This window comes from Leiobunum rupestre, chromosome 6 (assembly GCF_980474605.1).
Source record: "Leiobunum rupestre chromosome 6, qqLeiRupe1.1.hap1, whole genome shotgun sequence".
Lineage (NCBI taxonomy): Eukaryota > Metazoa > Arthropoda > Arachnida > Opiliones > Sclerosomatidae > Leiobunum > Leiobunum rupestre.
In genome coordinates this window covers 10,897,016-10,915,880 of record NC_143389.1, presented here as the reverse complement: position 1 = coordinate 10,915,880, position 18,865 = coordinate 10,897,016, and the positions used below count along the sequence as shown (strand labels likewise).

The 18,865-nt window shown below is 36.4% G+C and overlaps 1 protein-coding gene across 1 annotated transcript; it reads left to right on the top strand.

Moving 5' to 3' along the window:
* The first annotated feature begins 15,918 nt into the window (after window positions 1-15,918).
* Window positions 15,919-18,616, top strand: LOC149939251 (uncharacterized). The gene is made up of 9 exons (XM_090179081.1): window positions 15,919-15,972; window positions 16,029-16,170; window positions 16,227-16,542; window positions 16,595-17,013; window positions 17,069-17,292; window positions 17,469-17,961; window positions 18,023-18,200; window positions 18,263-18,303; window positions 18,378-18,616. Exons 1-9 carry the CDS (start codon window positions 15,919-15,921, stop codon window positions 18,614-18,616), a joined length of 2,106 nt encoding a protein of 701 aa, XP_090035207.1.
* The last annotated feature ends 249 nt before the right edge of the window (window positions 18,617-18,865 follow it).

Here is an 18,865-nt window from a genome sequence, read left to right as displayed (position 1 = left end):
ACTTTGGCTCGGAAGTATCTGACCTCAGCAAAAATGTACAAAACATCCGGAGAAATATTATCTGGAATGTGTGAGTGCAAAGCAGGAAAGGGCGGTGTGTGTATCCATGTGGCTGCACTATTATGGTATATCTTGGATTGCGTTCGAGAAGGTAAGAAGTTCATGCCTGAAGACACAGCTGTGACCGCAAAGAGTAGAGGCTGGGGTATACCGAAAACCAAGGGAAATATTTCAACCCATAAATTTTCCCAACTCAATTTCATCAAACATAAGCCATCAAAGTCAAGTGAAGCCCTAATGCAAAAGGCAGACAAACTGAAAAAATATGCTGCTATTAAGAATCTTGGTTCACAAGATGATATTGACGCTATGAAAAAGAGGCTTGAAAAACTTCATAACCGGTATAAAGCTATTTCTAAGCGGCAAATGTTTTCAAAAATTATCCTTGAAAGGAATTTCGTTCCCGAAACTTGAAACTACTTGACGATGCAACTTTAGAGCCAGCGCAGGAAGAAAATAGGATCTCTTTGCCGATTTCAATTTTTGAAACACTACAATGTAGTTCAACTGTGGTAGAAATAATTGTAAAAGCCATGTCGGTAACCCCTCCACATCTAAATATTACGTTAGACGTTGCTCAAACTTTGGAGTTGGGAACCAAAGCCCAATCCATCTGCGAGTTGTGGAAAAATGAACGTAAAGGTCCATTCACAGCATCCATGTTTGGAAATATTTGCAAAAGGAATAAAAGGTCAATGAGATTTTTTGAAAAGGCTGATTCAGAGTCCAGACCTATCTAAAAATAAATATTGCATTGAAGGATTGGCAAATGAAGATACAGCTGTAAAAAAGTATGAAGATATAAAAGGAGATGTGAAAACCTTCAAATGTGGGTGCCTCACCAGATAGATTGGTTTTTGACCAGACCATTGAGCAATATGGATTAGCTGAAATTAAAACTCTGGCCAAGTGTAAAGAATTAACAATTAGCATCAAAGAAGCCATAGAAAAAAAAGTACCATCAGATAAATATTTGAAACTAAATGAAAATGGTGAGATTTTTCTAGACAAGAAACACAACCACTATTATCAAATCATTGGTCAACTAGGAATTACAGGACTGCAGTGGTGTGATTTCATTGTAGATTGCGGGGATGAGGAACTTTTAATACAACGAGTCAAGTGTGACGATGACTTCTTCAAAAACAGTATTTTACCAAAGGTATTAAATCTTTTTAGTGATAAAATGGTTCCTTTTTTAAGAAAATAATAATAATGCCTTTCCTAATGTATTTTATTTTTCCTATTTTAAGGAAAGCCTAAATTTTTAATGTATTTGTTTGTTCCTATTTTAAGGAAAGCCTTGTTAATGTATTTGTTCCTAATTTTAAGGTGGTGATAATTTGTGATAAAAATAATTGCCATTTAAAATGTTTTTTAAAAAATGTAAATGTAAAATTTTTAAAAGTGAATTTCAGACGTTCTCTTATAAAAAGTACCTGGATTTTTGGAGAATCGTTTTATTCCTAGGATAGATTTAGCCCCTTCGGATACAAATATGCCCTTTGTGTTAAAGAGACGACGATTCCCGATAAGGATAGCATTCACCATGACAATTAATAAGGCTTAGGGTCAGACACTCAATAACGTTGGTATTTACTTACCGGAACCAGTGTTTTCGCACGGTCAGTTATACGTAGCATTTACCCGAGTCACCTCAATGAAAAACTTAAAAATAACAGTCATAGAAAGCGATTACCAAGGTTAACTCATAAAAACAAAAAAGTGTTCACTAGAATTTTTGTATATCAAGAAAAACTTTGATTGGTATCTTTGTTTTACATAAAATTATGCATTTTGTTCATTTCATAAAGTTTACTTCTTTTTCCCAAATTCCGTTAGTTATTAGGCTGATTACAAGTAATTAGTAGTTCGTGGAAATAAACATAATATTAAAGGTAAAGGTATAATTAAACTAACATAACTTTATAATTCAAGTAGCTGAAGCCCGCTCATAAGGCGGGCCTTCAGTTAGTCTATATAATAAAACTCGAAGGCCTTTTCGTTTCGCCCGGCGGCTTTTTCCCTCGCCCCTGAAAAGCACAGCACCGCTGACGGTGCGGTCTGCGGATCGGACTGGAGGCGAACTGGGGATTAGCGGACAACCATATCCCATTCTCTTTCCGCCTCTCATTTTTAGTTCCACATCGATATATATCGAAGTGGGACTATTGCTATGGACGTAATGTCGTTAAGTGTTTGTTCTTGTTGTTTGTTTGTCGTGGAAAGCGACTACACGGTAGATTGAGCTGCGAAAAATCATTTATATTATTCGCCTCACGGGAATTCGAACCGAGATTTCTGACCCCGTAGTCTCCAAAACCGAACCCTTAAACAACTGAGCGACGCCGTCTTCTTCGCAAACCTTGCTTGAACTTTTAGCCTTGAACACTTTTATAGTTGGTCTAGAGATGTCGCTCTTGTCCGAAAGTTTCGGCGCGTTTTTTTTTAATATTTCATCCAGCAGTTAGTTTGGCGGGAAGTTTGAATTAAACCCGGGTCTCCTGAGGGTGGGCGGGTTGGTCTCATTAAAGGGAGAGTGACCGAAAAAAATGTTGGTCTCATTCGATATAACTCTTATACGCGCGCGCAGTGCCGTTAATTTCGTCCCCCTCCGACCAACCCCTTTAAAGGGAGAGTCACCGAATGGTACGATATCGTACGGCACGAAAATTGTAACACGCCCTAAAAATTGCGATGAAATCATCGCACTGACGCGTCTCCAACGGATTTCCTTTTTCCTAAAAAACAAATCCGTCACCATTATCGTGCTAATTAAAGTGTTTCCTGTTTGTGACCCAGTCCAAAGCACATTTGCCCCGCTTATAGCCAATGTCAAGGGCAGAGTTTTATCACCGTATGTTTACTCCAAAAGGTAACTAAAAGTGGACGAAAACTTCTGACCCCCCGCAAACACGTGGAGCCAACGAAAGTCAACCTTTCTGACACGTGAATCTCGTCATCATAGCTTCCACAGGCTGGACACCTTCTTTTCTCCAAGGGTCAAGTCTCATTTTTCGCGCCGACCGATACCCTTCCGCATCTGTATTTCAAAAATTACAACACCTATAGTACTTCTATACCTCTAAACTGTGCAAGTTTCAACACTGTCAGGTAAACCTGACTAGGGCTTTTGCAACCGGCCCTTAAGCCAAGGGCGTATTTAAGGGAGGGGGGTTTCGGGGTTCAACTCCCCCGAAATGCTTATAACGGGAGGGGGGTGCCTAATAAAAATCAGTGAAACTTCCGTCAGCACCCCCCCCTTGAAATTTTCCATCAAAACCCCCCCGGAAATAAAATCCTGGATACGCCCTTGCCTTAAGCTGCAAAGTATGCGACCATGGGGACAGAATCTCCGTCTTGCCATATTCTTAGTACATAAATACATTCTTGCAATAATCTGTTTTATGCAGTTGGTAATAATCCATATAAAATATCTGCTCTAAGAAAATACCAATTTTGCGACGTGAGCTAAATAGTGAAAAATATTTACAATGGTCAACAAGTACATCAGTTGCATTACAGTCAAAAATTGCTGCTTTCTGTTGTGGGTGTAAAATAGTAACAATAGCTTAAGATTGATCTCCAAGTTCATTTTTAAACCTGAATTTAATTTGGTCTTAAAAAATTTGGTGGTACACAGTAGCAACAGTTTGAACTTTATTGATGGCATAGGTATAACAGGAATGACTAAAGATGATGTTACGCCATCTCTCTGAAGATAGCCCGTTGCCATTTGTAGTGGTTTCAAGATTTTCACAAGGTCTTCTACGAATGCTCTTAGAGAAAAAAACAACGATTACCTTTATAGTGTCATAAAAATATCAGATATATATCTTTCCTTAACTTATTGATAGATTTAGGCGGCTGAGCGGACATTTTTCTATCAGATAGTGCCCCACCATAATTTGTTGCGCAGCAAAAACTATGTCATCCTAGAAATCAAATTAATCAAAAACGTTTATAGCGGCCAAGCTCAATCGACTAAATAATAACATTTTGAAATTTTTCCAAAGCAAACAGAACCGAAATCCACCTGGTGTTAACCGGTTATTTGAAATCCAGTTTCGCCTTTGCCACAAGGTTGGTCAAAAGTTTAGAAATGATATATTAAACAGCGAAAAAGTTTACAAATAATATATTAAACAAAGAAAAAGTTTACAAATAATATATTAAACAAAGAAAAAGTTACCATAAAATTGTTAATAAAATAAATACAACAACACGAATTATTGCGTAAGAAAAGACAGTGTTTTATTTAAAAACATTTAAATTATTAATTGTCGACCAGTTTTGGCAGTGTTAATGCTATCATCAAGACTAACAAAATTATGTTGCGATTACACTTGTTTATATGGATTATCTTAGGTAAAAAAAACGCCAAAGAAGAAAAACAAGACGTACGACGGTCGGAATACACACAATCCTTCTAATGTGTTAAGTTTGTTTGAGCTATTCACAGCAACCTGCAACGCCGGTATCGCAACCAAATTATATATACACGGTCACACATATAAACATATTTACACTCATTTGTTACTTCTAGTCATACTTGGAAAGCATCGAAAATTTCTTCGATCAGTGTCACTTTTATTTTTTACTTCTGATCACACTTATTTGTTACTACTAATCAGCCGTTGAGTGTCACACTTATTTCTTCTAGTAACTTATTAGTTACTTCTGATCACATTTATTAGTTACTTTTGATCACACTTATTTGTTACTTCTGGTCATACGCCGAAGACTAGGCCGATCAGTGTCATACTTAATTGTTACTTCTGTTCATACGTTGAAAGTGCGGCCCACTCTGAACGGCCTTGAAAAACGCCAGAGGGAAACGGGCGCGTACACCTCTATAAACACGCGGATTTACAATGTTGGAAATTGCGGGGTCCGTATACGCTGCCCAAAAAACCTTACTTAGAATTAAATTTAAGGAACGTATTTGCAATTCTAGGTTAAGTGTAAACCACAGCTATTCAAAAATATAACTTTCATGAAAATCGGACTTACATTATGGAACGTTATGTCGACTTTCAGGCGGAAATATAAAACCACGAACATTGGGGTCCGGTAAATAACCCCGAAAACTATACTTAAATTTAATATTTACTGATATAACCGAAGTTGTATTTCAAGTGAATCCTAACCTATCCAATAATTTTTTTTAACGTTATCGGACTTAATTTTAAGGAAAATATCTACCACATAAAGGAAATCACCGAAAATAGTAAATTGGGCAAATGCCCAACTTCTAGGGCTCCGATTTGAAAACTTTATGAAAGACTATCAATGGCGATGTTTGTACATTCGAACGAGATATCATTGACTCTTCTAGCCCTAACCGTTGAAGAGGTATGCGTGACACGGCGTCACCGGCGGCATCGGCAACGGCTACACTGTACATGAGACTAATACACACAAATCCTTAGGATTGTGTGTAAAAACCGACAAATGACCTTATCTTTCCATAAAATAATTTTATATATTTAATATTCGGTTGAGCTATAATTTTAGATTGTTCAAAATCTATTTCGTGGCCAGTTTTTTCTGATGATAAGCTACGGCCGATTTATTCAACTCACAACGGTTTAAGTGACCTTCGTATTCGGCCAGTCTCTTTTTAAAATTGCGCTTTCTTTGACCAATATACAGGGTGTTTTTTTTGCTCGTAAAAGTGTTTTTTTTTTTTTTTAAACTATGTTTTCTAGAAAAATCAAATTTGTACTGTAAATTATACGTGCCGAGGGACACTTTCTACCAAAATTGCATCTAAATCGAAAAATATTTTCACGTTTTTTGAAAATTTAAATTTTAACCGCTAGGTGCTATAAGAAAATTGTCAATGAGAAAATTGTAGAGCGTCACCGAAAACGTACAAATAGCTTTGGCGCGAAAACAATAGACGTATTTTTCACTGAAAAAATACGACTTGAAAAAAGCGACAAGTTGGGCAAACTAAAATAACTTTTTTTGAATTCCATTGGGAGAAAAGTAACTTTATGAAAGTCAGAAATTTGTTAATCTGGTGTTTAATGCAATAAACACCGCTGAAAAATCGAGGAGACAATGGCGAAGAAGGTATTACACGATTTAATTTCGTAGGATGAAAAATACGAATTTTTTTAAAAAAACAAAGATACATTTTATTTATCTACGTTTCGAAAATAGCACCTTCGGCTGCGATGCGATGTAGGCTTGGGCACGAACAATCATATTGTCGAATGCGGCTTGAATCATTTCCGGGGTTACTTCCCGGCAAGCGCTTACAATTGGTTGACGCAGCTTTTCAAGGGTCTCAACCGGAGTGGCGTACGCCTTGTCCTTGACGAATCCCCAAAGAAACAAATCCAACGGAGACAGATCGGGCGACCTTGCTGGCCAGTGTATGGGACCGTTTCTCCCTATTCATCGTTGTGCAAATTCGTTGTTTAGGTAATCTCTCACGGCTCTGTAGTAATGAGGCTGAAACCACAGTCTTGCTCGTTGTGCCAACGGCAGTTCGTCCAGTTGTTGTTCTAGCTCATTTCTTAAGATATCTAAATAACTCTGGCCATTAAGATTTTGCGGTAAGAATACTGAAAAAATTAACCGGTTTCTAACAAGACCAATCCAAACATTCAAGCGCCCAAATTGAAATTGGTGACGGTGTTCTTATCCCCAGTGTGGATTTGTGTCTTCCCAAACATGATTATTTTGGTGATTGTAAGGGCCGTCTCTTGCAAACGAGGATTCATCCGAGAATAGCATGTTGCAGAGGAATTGTGTGTCGTCGTGCACGGAATTTAGGAGCCAGTTGCAAAATCCAGCCGTTGTTGAGCGTCTCCATCTCGTAAACCGTGGTGAAGCGTTGCTCTGTAAGGATGGTACTTATGCCTATGTAAAATTTCCCAAATGCGAATTTTACTGCAAGCCAAATTGCATTAAACACCAGATTAACAAATTTCTGATTTCACAAAGTTACACTATTCTCCCAATGGAATTTAAAAGAAGTTATTTTAGCTTTCCCAACTGGTCACTTTTTCAAGTCGTATTTTGTCAGTGAAAAATACGTCTATTTTTTCGCGCCAACGCTATTTGTACGTTTTCGGTGACGCTCTACAATTTTCTCATAGCACCTAGCGGTTAAAATTTTAATTTTCAAAAAACGTGAAAATATTTTTCGATTTAGATGCAATTTTGGTAGAAAGTGTCCACCTGCACTTATAATGTACAGTAAAAATTTCAACTTTCTAGAAAACAATCACTTATTCGAGCAAAAAAAAACCCTTACATACAAAGTAGGCAAACTTCACCGAATACGTACGCACAACGTAATATACGGGAGAGCATTGAAATTACGAAATGTAAAAATACTTTGATGAATTTTGACGACGGCCCTTATCTTAGTTTCGCATGGAAAAAATTATTTAATGGATAGATTGTCATTTGTCGGTTTGTGGTTTTTTTCTTCTTTGTCGTTTTTTTTACCTAAGATAATCCATATAAACAAGTGTAATCGCGACATAATTTTGGTAGTCTTGATTAACACTGTCGAAACTGTTCGAAAATTACCATTTTAAATGTTTTAAATAAAAGACTGTCTTTACTTACGCAATAATTCGCGTTGTTTTATTTATTTTATTATCTAATGGCGTAAGGCTAGAACCATATTATTTTAATAAGTATTCAACCTAAAAATATTAAGCTTACCTGTATATTTCGGTGACTTTCTGAAAAAGTTTATGATCTTTGTCATATACTTTACCAGCAAATCTACTCGTTTCTCATTCTTCAGTGCCGTATTTATTGCCAATTGCAATGTGTGCGCAGTGCAACGTTTCCGGTCCCAAGATATATATGTAAATTCGGGTTCATACTCATCAAAATCTGTTAAAATAATCTTAGTAAAAAATGAAATTTTTTCAGTTAAATCAGAAGCAGTAATACATTTATCATCGTCATATTCTTCTCCTACAAATTCTCCATCATCATCTTCATCACAAAGTCCATGTTCCTCTAATTCGGCGAGAAAGTCATCTAGAGTGACATCCCAAACTTGAAAACCTTTGGTGATATTACATGCGTTATCTTCTACTATTTTGCCAATCTAAAAAACAAATATAAATTTATAATATCAAATTATCGATCAATTAGAAAACGAGTCCATATTATTCTACTCAATTGACCATGTTTTAAGCCTACAGCTTGAATGATGTTTTCAACTTTAGCTCAGCTATTATCACCAGTGTTGCTCATCAATAAGGCTAAACCCAATGGTTTTTTTGACGAGTGACCAGTTACTGCCAATGAAGTGCGCTCTCACACCCAGTATGCCTTTTCTCATCCGCGAGCTCCATATATCCAGAGTGAGGTGAATAGCACCATCTGCACCATCAAACAGATTTTTCAAATACGGGAAAATTCTTTGAGTAAATTCAGTTTCGAAATCACGACTAATAGATGTTCGTGAAAGAGTGTTGATGGATGGATTTAGAAGATTTATGAGCATTTTGAACCCTTTCCCCTCAAATACAGTCAGTGGCAAATTATCAACTGCAATTAAGTCCAAAACTGCTCTTGTATATCGCTTTTGCAGAATGTCATGATGAGTTAGTTTCGGAACTTTTAAAATAATGTAGTTTTTAATTGACACCAGTCCAGTCTCAACTTGGATCGATGTGAAACGAAATTTCACATCGATCCAAGTTGCCTCTGGATGCTGAGAGTGAAAAAAAAATATTAAAAATATGAACATGCTAATTAGTTTTAAAAATCTAATAAATTAACTACCTCACAATGACGTTTGAAGTTGCTCACAGTATTTTTGAAGTTTGATCGATAATCATTGTTGCAATATTTACAAGTCAAAATGAGTTTCTTTACCACGTTCTTCACAGATGTCCAAAATATGTCCACCGTAGTCTTAATGGTTTAGAAACATTTTACCAAGATTGGTAGAAGAAAAGTTTTTAGTATATTCTTGTAGAACAACAATTTTCTCAGTTTTCTTAAACATTTGGTCGGAAGTTCCAGAACCTGATTCAACACTTGCTATCTTTGGGTCATCATGGGACTCTTTGTCAAAAACATCACCACTTGACAAGACTTTAACTTCAGAAAAATCATCAGATTCCTGAGTCTCTTGAGAGTCCTGACTTGATTTACTTTCCGTAGTCTCTTGATTTAATTACTGGAATAATTATGATTGTTGGATTCCAAATAACTAGAATTCTGAGGTTAAAAATTTTGTCGTTCCATATTTCTTTTACCACGTGAATCTCATCAGCTGCCATGATTTCAAATGCATTTTCTGGTTCAAGAATTTCTTCTTGGAAGTTACCTTTTTTGATGCTCGTATGCGATTGATTTGTTGACCTGCTGTGCCTGTTGGTGAATTCGACTGACTATCTCGTTCTCGTTTCATCATTTTATTGAAAATATTAGGAGTTGATAAATTGTACGCCATGAGCTCCTGATAGATCTCAGACCATGATCAAAGAATTGAGGATTGAGACTGTAACAGAACAGAACACTGGGGTTGCACACTAATGTCGTCTTGTAATTTGTAAGTTGTTATTTGTTAACTGCGACTGTTGTACTATTTCTGTTATTCAATTCAATCAATTTCCCTGGTTTAAAATAATATTTACTAGATTAATGCTAATTAGGTATCTGATTATACTGATATTAATAAATTATACACTATAGATTTAAAATTTTATAAATACCTTTATTTCTAAGATTTCTGTGCTTTAAGGACAGTTTAGGTTTAAGTTAGATTACAACTTTACAGCGCGAGCTGACTCAGCCGAGTTCCACAACTACCACTAGCAGTCTGACACCCTATGATAATGAGATAGCTTCGCGCCCAAACGTATTGAATTCCGGAGGGGAATAGAATGAGAATAAGTTTTAGTTCTGTTTTCGGAATACAGAGTCCCAAACACGTCGTTCACGGACGCCGAAGGAATGACGGTTCACCCCTTTATCTCGAGACTTTAGACTAGAGTGGTTTGAACTTGCTTGAGGTTTCGTGACCCGAGTATGGTTTAGAATTTAGACTAGAGTGGTTTGAACTGGCTTGAGGTTTCGTGACCCCCGTCATTATATTTTATTGTTACAAAATTGAAATTAAAAATACACATTTCATTTACCCTAAGATTGGTCTTATTTTACAATAGTAGTAGAAATTTATGAGTGTACGGGTATTTGGTGGCGAGAGCCCCAATTGCCCCAAGCGCTTCGGAAAACAGGTTTTATTAAAGGGCAAAAACGCGTCCAATTTTATATTTTTTATTGAAGCCAAAAAGTGAAAATCCTTATCGGAAAATAGTATTTTTTTAAACCAATTATAGCCTACAGGCCTATAGGACCTAAAACTTGAATATAGAATACTATATTTTTAAATGTATGATATTTTTAGGTAACTTATCGCTTAATATGTATACCAAAATACTTTAAACGAATTTTTTTTAATGCAATACTGTTTATCATTATAAATTGTGATAAAAATCTCATCCCCAACATTTAATTTTTTAAATAATTTTGGTTGCGATTACTCCGCTATATATACATATATATTTATAGGTCTGTATAAATATATATACATATATATTTATACATACATATATATGTATAGGTCTGTATAAATATATATACATATATATTTATACATACATATATATGTATAGGTCTGTATAAATATATATACATATATATTTATACATACATATAATTATAGGTCTGTATAAATATATATACATATATATTTATAGGGCTGTATAAATATATATACATATATATTTATACATACATATATAATTATAGGTCTTTATAAATATATATACATATATATTTATAGGGCTGTATAAATATATATACATATATTTATAGTCCTGTATAAATATATATACATAGATATGAAATTACTGGATAATATAGGATATGTCTTATAATATAGGAAGTTATAAGAATTATAAAACCGCTGGGCTTCCTGCGCTAGTTCGGCAACTTAAAAAAAGATAGAACACCAGAGCAAAACATCGGGGAAATGTAGAAAAAAACCCATAAGCGCTGCGTGGGTGGAGGAGTGGTAACCAGCTTTCGATAGAGCAACAAACTTTAGCCAACACACATATTGGAAGGAAGGGGGGACCAACATCAAGGTATTTTTTCCACCCTTTTTTTCTAAATCAGCTAGGCGATCGGTGTGAAAATCACGCGATAATATTCTGAGGGCAGAGACGTTTTTAAGAATCGCAAAATAGCGATTCCTCTCTAAATTAACAGAAAGGGGGCGTGGTTTCGGAAAACGCTAGCTTCACGCCAAATCGGTGTGCAGAGACATCGCGATCGCAAAATAAACAGGAATACGTTCTGTTTATTTTGCGAGAGGTATATGGCAATCGCTAGCCGCCGAAAAGCTCGCTAAAACAATGGTGGATTGTGGTACACAAAGAGATTGGGAAATAAATTGAGAAGTAAACACTTTTTACCTACTTTAATAAGATAAATAATACAACACGATAGTGTGTCAGAATTTATAGCCCGGTGTACCTAGTAACAGAGACCATACCACCGGAGGTCTATCATCATAGTGCCGTACGCCAGCGTCCCACAGCCCGGACCAGTGACAAAGCCATCATGGGTAGTAGAACCCCACTACTGATGGTCGCACCTTAGACGCAAGCCACCCAACCCAGCAGAAGGTGCAGCAATGGGGAGACCATTTCCCACTTCGCACACAGCAGTGGGAAGTAGTGGTACATTAAGAGTCCTGGAACACGGGGTGGAGGAGGAGCGAGGTGGAGCGAGGTGGAATTGAGGTGGAGTGAGGTGGGATTGGGGTGTATGTTAAAACCCGTAGAAAAGCAACATATGTTATTTTGCCGTAGTTTTTTCGTTAGATAAGATAAGATATTGATAAGGTTCGGCTTGTTTCTCTTTATCTCGCGATTTAGATATAGCATGGAATAAGTTGAAAATGTACTGAAATGATATAAGTTGTAAAGAGTGATATGTTCTTGTTAACCTAGGTGAGAGATGAGGACCGAGTAAATCCACATACACGTAATACAATGCAGTTTAAAATGCGTGTACTTAGAATGGAAAGTTTTTTAAGACCAATTTTAATCAATAAGATAGAATCCTTAAGTACTTTGCGGGTATAAAAAGAGGGGGCTTGTTCAATGTTTAAACCACATTTGAAGAGTTTTTCACTGAAATAGAAGCAATCCCTAGAATCTTTAAGTCCAAGTTTCGTTTCCACTGAAATAGAAACAACAAGAGGAAAGTTTCTTTCTGGTGACCTAACTTTTAACATTGCTGGACGTTTTATATTCATTGTGTTCTGTTTCTTATAGTCATATAGATTTCCATTCATTCGAGGACGTTAGTGAAATAGTGGAAGAGTATAATAGGACGTGGTTAGATATGTAAGAAATAAAAGTGCATTTGGACGAAATGGAAAAGCATTTAAAAAAGTGGGAATTGAAGTTAGAAGAAGCTTGTCAAAAGGAAATTGTACTGAGAAATAAAGTTAAAGATATAAAAACAAATACAATTGGATTGAAAATATTGCAAGATAGTTGGAAGGGAGCAGAGAAGTAAAGGGATAATATTGTATGTCATTGATTGGCTTAAGACCTGTTAAATAAAATATAAAATAAAATATGAAATAAAATAAAATAGTTTTAAACATACAGTAAGAGTGATTTCAGATATTTGCATTAATAAATAAATAAATGATTGTGTTTTATGGTGGTTTATTTGTATATACAAAATAAAATAAGGTTTTGTATGGTTTTTGTTTTTCAAGTATAGTAACCATTTGCTTTAAAGAAATTATTTTATTGAATACTTTTTATACATAAACTCTTTAATCATTTTATCGTTTACATTTTTATCTTTCTTAAACCTAGACACAATATTATACATTTCTATTCCTTTACACCTGTTTATAGCAAAATAGATACAGAATGCTCCACATGTATTACTAGAACTACTCTGTAATTGGTTAGAATTAAAAGTAACAGTTTTAATGTTTCGTTCAATAAAGTCATTAAATTTAAAATAATCTGGCGGGTTTCCAAAGGAATCCATGAATTCACTATTTTTATGTTTAGAAAAATATATTAGAACCCAGTGTTCTCCAGGTCCGGCACTCGTATCGGTATTTACAATAAATAGAGAAGGGAATATTTTTACATATTTAGGTAGCTTATCAGCCGGGAACACGCCTTGGAATATACTTTTAGTACTTAAATCTTTTTCAAGAATTTTAGTCATCTGTAGCGAATCCATTAATTACTGTAATCGAAAATCACGGTTCGATTTTTATCAATTTCAATCAAATTTTGAAACTCGGCGTAAATTAGAATGGAAATCGTCTCCGGTAACGGTTTTGCAAATTTTAATTCTAATCTCACGTTACTGTTTTTCACAAGATGCAAGTGATTGGTGTGTTGCTAAGATCGGAGGTTAAATTGTACGCGAATAAACAATTTCCGTTGGGATAATCTTCCCGACTTATCTGATTCCCTTCATCTACGTTCCACTGATTAGTTTGAATGAAAAGATTGCAATACGCTTGAATATATTGATTTTCCTCAAAGTTTAGGGATAACGCCTTATGCGGGACGCTGCTACCGTCAATGTGCAATCCAATGCTTGATAAATCGAAATGTTGAAAGTTGTTCGGTGATTTTTTCAAATCTCCTAGAAACGCTTTTTGTTCCACAAACCCGATAACAACTTTTTTAGGTGCTTGTCCGGTAAATAAATGAGCTTGCACACTATTCATAAGACCAGCGGGTATAGAAAATGAGGTGCACTCCGAACGAGTTACAGGATATTTAGCGGTTCCATATTGTAGCGCCTTGGCTTGAGCGAGCGATAGTTGCGGTATCACTTTAACTTTCCTCAGATAAAGGGAAGCTGATCAAATCTTCACTCTACATTTTACGTCGGAGTGAACGCAAAAAGCTGTTCTATTTTTATCGAATTTAAATTTCAAATCAACCATATTCAATAAAAAACGAGGTTGTTGACATAAATCAGTATGACTACGCCTAACAAGTCAATCACCGCTTTTTGCGCTAAACTCGCCCGTTTAGAGAAATCATCGTTATCGAAAAATGAATCGAACTTTCCAGGCGTATCCCGATAGAAAAGTGAACTTGTTAAGTAACTTTTTTTCGCCGAATCTCCGAACGTTAATAGAGTTTGTATCATACTCATATAAGCGTAATTTTGACTGGAAGGTGTTACTGATCTTTCATTGAGAAATAAATGAACGTCGCTAAAAAGCGAATGAAGAAACAAGTTCTCGGGAGCGATATTATCGGCTGGAGTTCCCGCTGCACCAACCGCAACTCCTGGAACAGCAGGCTGTGGTAGTTGACCATTATCTTTAGTTACCTTAACTCGAACGTGCAACAAAGTTTGTGAAAGGTCTATATACGTTTCAGAGTTACCGTTGATATAAAATGTAATTGAGGCGTTATCAACTATATTTGATATTGGATTATACTCAACCCATTCACCACTAATAATCGAAGATTGTGTCATAGGTACTTGAAACAAATCTAGCTCGGAATTTATACACTCAACTGAGTGCGGGTGTAAAAGGGACATAATGAGAATATATCGGAACGTTTAGGGAACCGTCCTTTCACTATCCCGCCTGCTGTAGAAATGCCGCTTTTCGGCTGAATTCGTTTCCTTTTATTCCCGGAACCTGTCATTCTTTTAATATGATCCGTAGCTGAAGATGTTAATCTCATGGCTTCATCAGCTGCTGAAGCTAGAGTTTCCTTTCCGGCGTTAATAGAATGCGATTTAAGCGCTGTTTTAATTGGGACTCCGCTAACAACATCGGTAGCTACTTTCGCTCCGGTACTTAAAAGTAAGAAGCGCCTTTCTTCAGTAAAGGTACCGCGAATCTAAACGCCGAAGATAATATATTTCCTAGTCCATGTCCTCTTTGCACGGCTAAACCTCTATATACAGGTATTCCACCGAAACCAACCTGGTTTAAATAGTAACTTTCATAATCAGTTCTTGAAGGTGAATATTCAGACCTCATGATGTTAACTGTTCGCTCTTTTAAGCTAGAATTAGGGTGTGTCCTAAATGATTAAAGGTTTATAGTGAAGTCCACATTTTACGGGGTTTAAAATGTAATACAACGTGAGCTTTTCCACTATGAAACTGTATTGGCTCACCAAAATAATCTGTTATATTAATCTCTATAGTCTTAATATTATTACACACGACTGGTAAGTAATGAGGTTGTGAAAATATTTTTGTAGTCGTTTTCCCGTTAGACTCAGCTTTCCCTTCGAGGCTTATGATTCTTAATAGAGGTGCTAAACTATCTCCGACAACGCTATTTTCAACCAGATCAGAATACACGAATAAGGAATATAACCCAGCGTCCATATCAACTGGGTAGGGGGTTATCATTGAATTTAAAATGGTGAAATCATTATCTCTTCTATCCTTAAAACTTAGTAAAATCGATAGATCGGGACCAATTACAGCTCTGATTTTCGGTTGCAATTTAACTTTAATTCGATTAGAATAATTTAAATAAGCGAATGTAACTTGTTCTTCTTGGTTGTGGACGTTCATAACATGTAATAGTTCTTCCGGAGTTTTATAAAAACCCGCGGGAACTTCAATTATTTTATCATATTCGAGAGGGTCTTTAACTAGAGGGTTATTGGCCATTTTATCATATTCGAGAGGGTCTTTAATAACCAATAGATTAGGTTTTCGAACGTTATGCCATGTCCGAGGATAGCTTATTTCCGCTAACCCAACCGAGACGAGCACGTAAAAGATTGTAGCATTCACGGTCCGCAGCGTATAGAAATGCCTTGGGATGAGCCTATATTGGCGTTCAAAAAGTTCGGGTGGCACCAAAAGGTATTTATTTTAAATAATATATTTTACCCAAAATTTAATGAAATTTATATTTTCAGTGTCCCTATGTTATATACGCCGACTTTGAAGCTTTGATGAATAAGGTTTCAACATGTCGACCTGATTCATCATTATCTTCGACCACCGCACTCGTTCTACACGTCACGTGTGGATATTCATACGTTGTTGTGGGTCCAGCCGGTATGTCCAACTCTATCTCTCATTTTAATGTGATTTTAAATATTTCACTCTTCTAGGCATTTCCGAGAAATCTGTAACGTACAGGGGAAAAGGGGCGGCATTGAAATTTCTCAGTGACTTGCAGATTGAGGAGCAGAAAATAAAAGACAAACTTAAGGAAAACCAGCCGATGCATTTGTCAGCCGCGGAGGAAACTGCGTTCTGCGTTGCTACAAAATGTTACGTTTGCTCAGAACCGTTCTCCGCGAATGACTATAAAGTCCGAGATCATTGCTACTATACGGGAACGTATAGAGGACCGTGTCATAATTCATGCAACCTCAAGCTAAAGCCGCCAAAATACATACCAGTTATTTTTCATAACCTCTCAAGGTAAAACCAATGTTTTGAATTATTATTATTTAGTTTTCACTAATGTTCTAAGATTAAGCAGGTATGACGCGCATCTAATGATGCAAACAATTGGGGTTATTAAAAACGAGGATATTAAATGTATCCCGTCTAATGAAGAGACGTACATATCTTTTTCTCTCCGGAGGTTGCGATTCATTGACAGCGTTCGCTTCATGCCAGCGTCTTTGGAAACCCTCGTTGGTAATCTAGCGAAAGGAGGATCTCAAATGTTCCCGTGTTTAAACTCTGTTTTCCAACCGAATGAAGTAAAACTTTTGCTTCGCAAAGGTGTCTACTGTTACGATTACATCGACAGCGAGTCCAAGTTTCAGGAAACCCAACTTCCACCTAAAAGCGCCTTCTTCAACGTTTTAACGGAAGAGGATATTTCAGACGAGGATTACGAGTACGCTCAAAATGTTTGGCGCACATTCCAGATGCAAAACCTTGGTAAGGTGTTTTAATTTTTTTTTCTAAATACTGTTACTAATTCGATGTATTAAAGGAGACTATCACGACACTTATGTTGAGTCTGATACTCTTCTACTCGCTGATGTCTTTGAGAATTTTAGGACAATGTGCCTAAACTATTACAAACTAGACTGCGCGTACGCTTTCACGGGACCGGGGTTTGCTTGGGAAGCCGCCTTATGCATGACCAAAGTCAAACTAGAGCTACTTCTAGATGTGGATATGCACCTTTTCATTGAAAAGGGGATCAGGGGTGGGGTTTCCATGATCAGTCATCGATTTGCACGAGCGAATAATAAGTATCTAGAATCGTACGATACTTCAAAACCCAATAGTTACATTTGTTACCTGGGTAAGATTTTTGATTATTATTTTATTATTATTATTATTATTATTTATTTTAATGCTATTCAAGACATGAATAACTTATACAGTACTGTAATGTGCGACGCGTTACCAATGTCAAACTTCAGATGGATGAACCTTGCGAAGATTTCGTTGAAAACATCATTTTGAGCCACCCCGATGAGGAATCGGAGGATTTCATTCTCGAAGTCGACTTGGAATATCCGCACTCACTCCACGATGATCACAACTGCTATCCTCTTGCACCAAAGAAAATGTCCATCAAGCCTGAAGACCCGGAATTCTCCAAGGGACAGTTACAAAAACTGAAAATCCCTATCAAGGAGAGTTTACCCAAACTCGTACCAAATTTGCGTAACAAAGAGAGATACGTGGTACACTACCGAAACCTGAAATTTTACGTATCTAAAGGACTTAAAATCACCAAAGTCCACCGAATTTTACGGTTTGATCAAGGTCCCTGGTTGAAGCCGTATATTGACTTCAATACGGAAAAGCGTAAAATGGCGTCGAATAGCTTTGAACGCGACTATTTTAAATTAATGAGCAACTCAGTCTTCGGTAAGTACTTAAACTTAATTAAAACTAAATTTAATTATTAAAATTAATGATTTTTTTGCAGGAAAAACGATGGAGAACCTGCGTCTCCGTATTGACTTTCATCTTGTTCAAACTCCTGAAAAAGCAGTAAAGAAAGCCAGTTCTCCCGCTTTTGAGAGGTTTACTGTTTTCGATAAGGATCTTGTCGGAATCCAGATGTTGAAGAAAAAGCTGTTGTTAAACAGACCAATATACACAGGGTTTTCGATACTAGACCTCTCAAAGCTTCTAATGTATGAATTGCATTACGATGTGATTCAAGCACAGTACAAGGAAAAGCTAAACTTCTTTTTACGGAAACGGGTAAGGAATTTAAAAAAACACACACACACACATTTTACGATTAAACTAATATTATTATTTTTTTTCTTTTACAGACAGCCTAACGTACCATATTGAGACCGAAGACTTGTATGAGGATTTTTCGGCACAAGCTGATAAATATGACTTCTCTGGCTACCCCAGCGACCACCCTCTCTTCAGTGAAGCTAACACGAAAAAACTTGGCAAATTTAAGGACGAACTTGAAGTTCCTGTCATTGAATTCTGCGGATGTACTCAATCTTGTCGGCCAATGGTGAGAAACGAACCTGCAAAGGAAGCTGCAAACGTGTAGTGAAAAAGCGCGTGCGCTAAGAACAATACCGCGATTGTCTGTTAAACAGTAAAGTAACCGTGGAGGGAATGAAGCGTATTGTTAGTAAAAACACGAATTATCAACGGTGCAACAAACTAAAATGTGTCTCAATCCTTGCGACGATAAACGTTACATTACGGAAGATGGTATAACAACCTTAGCGCATGAGCATTATCGCAATGGAAAATAAAAATAAAAAAAATATTTCAAAAAATTTATTGCGTACTT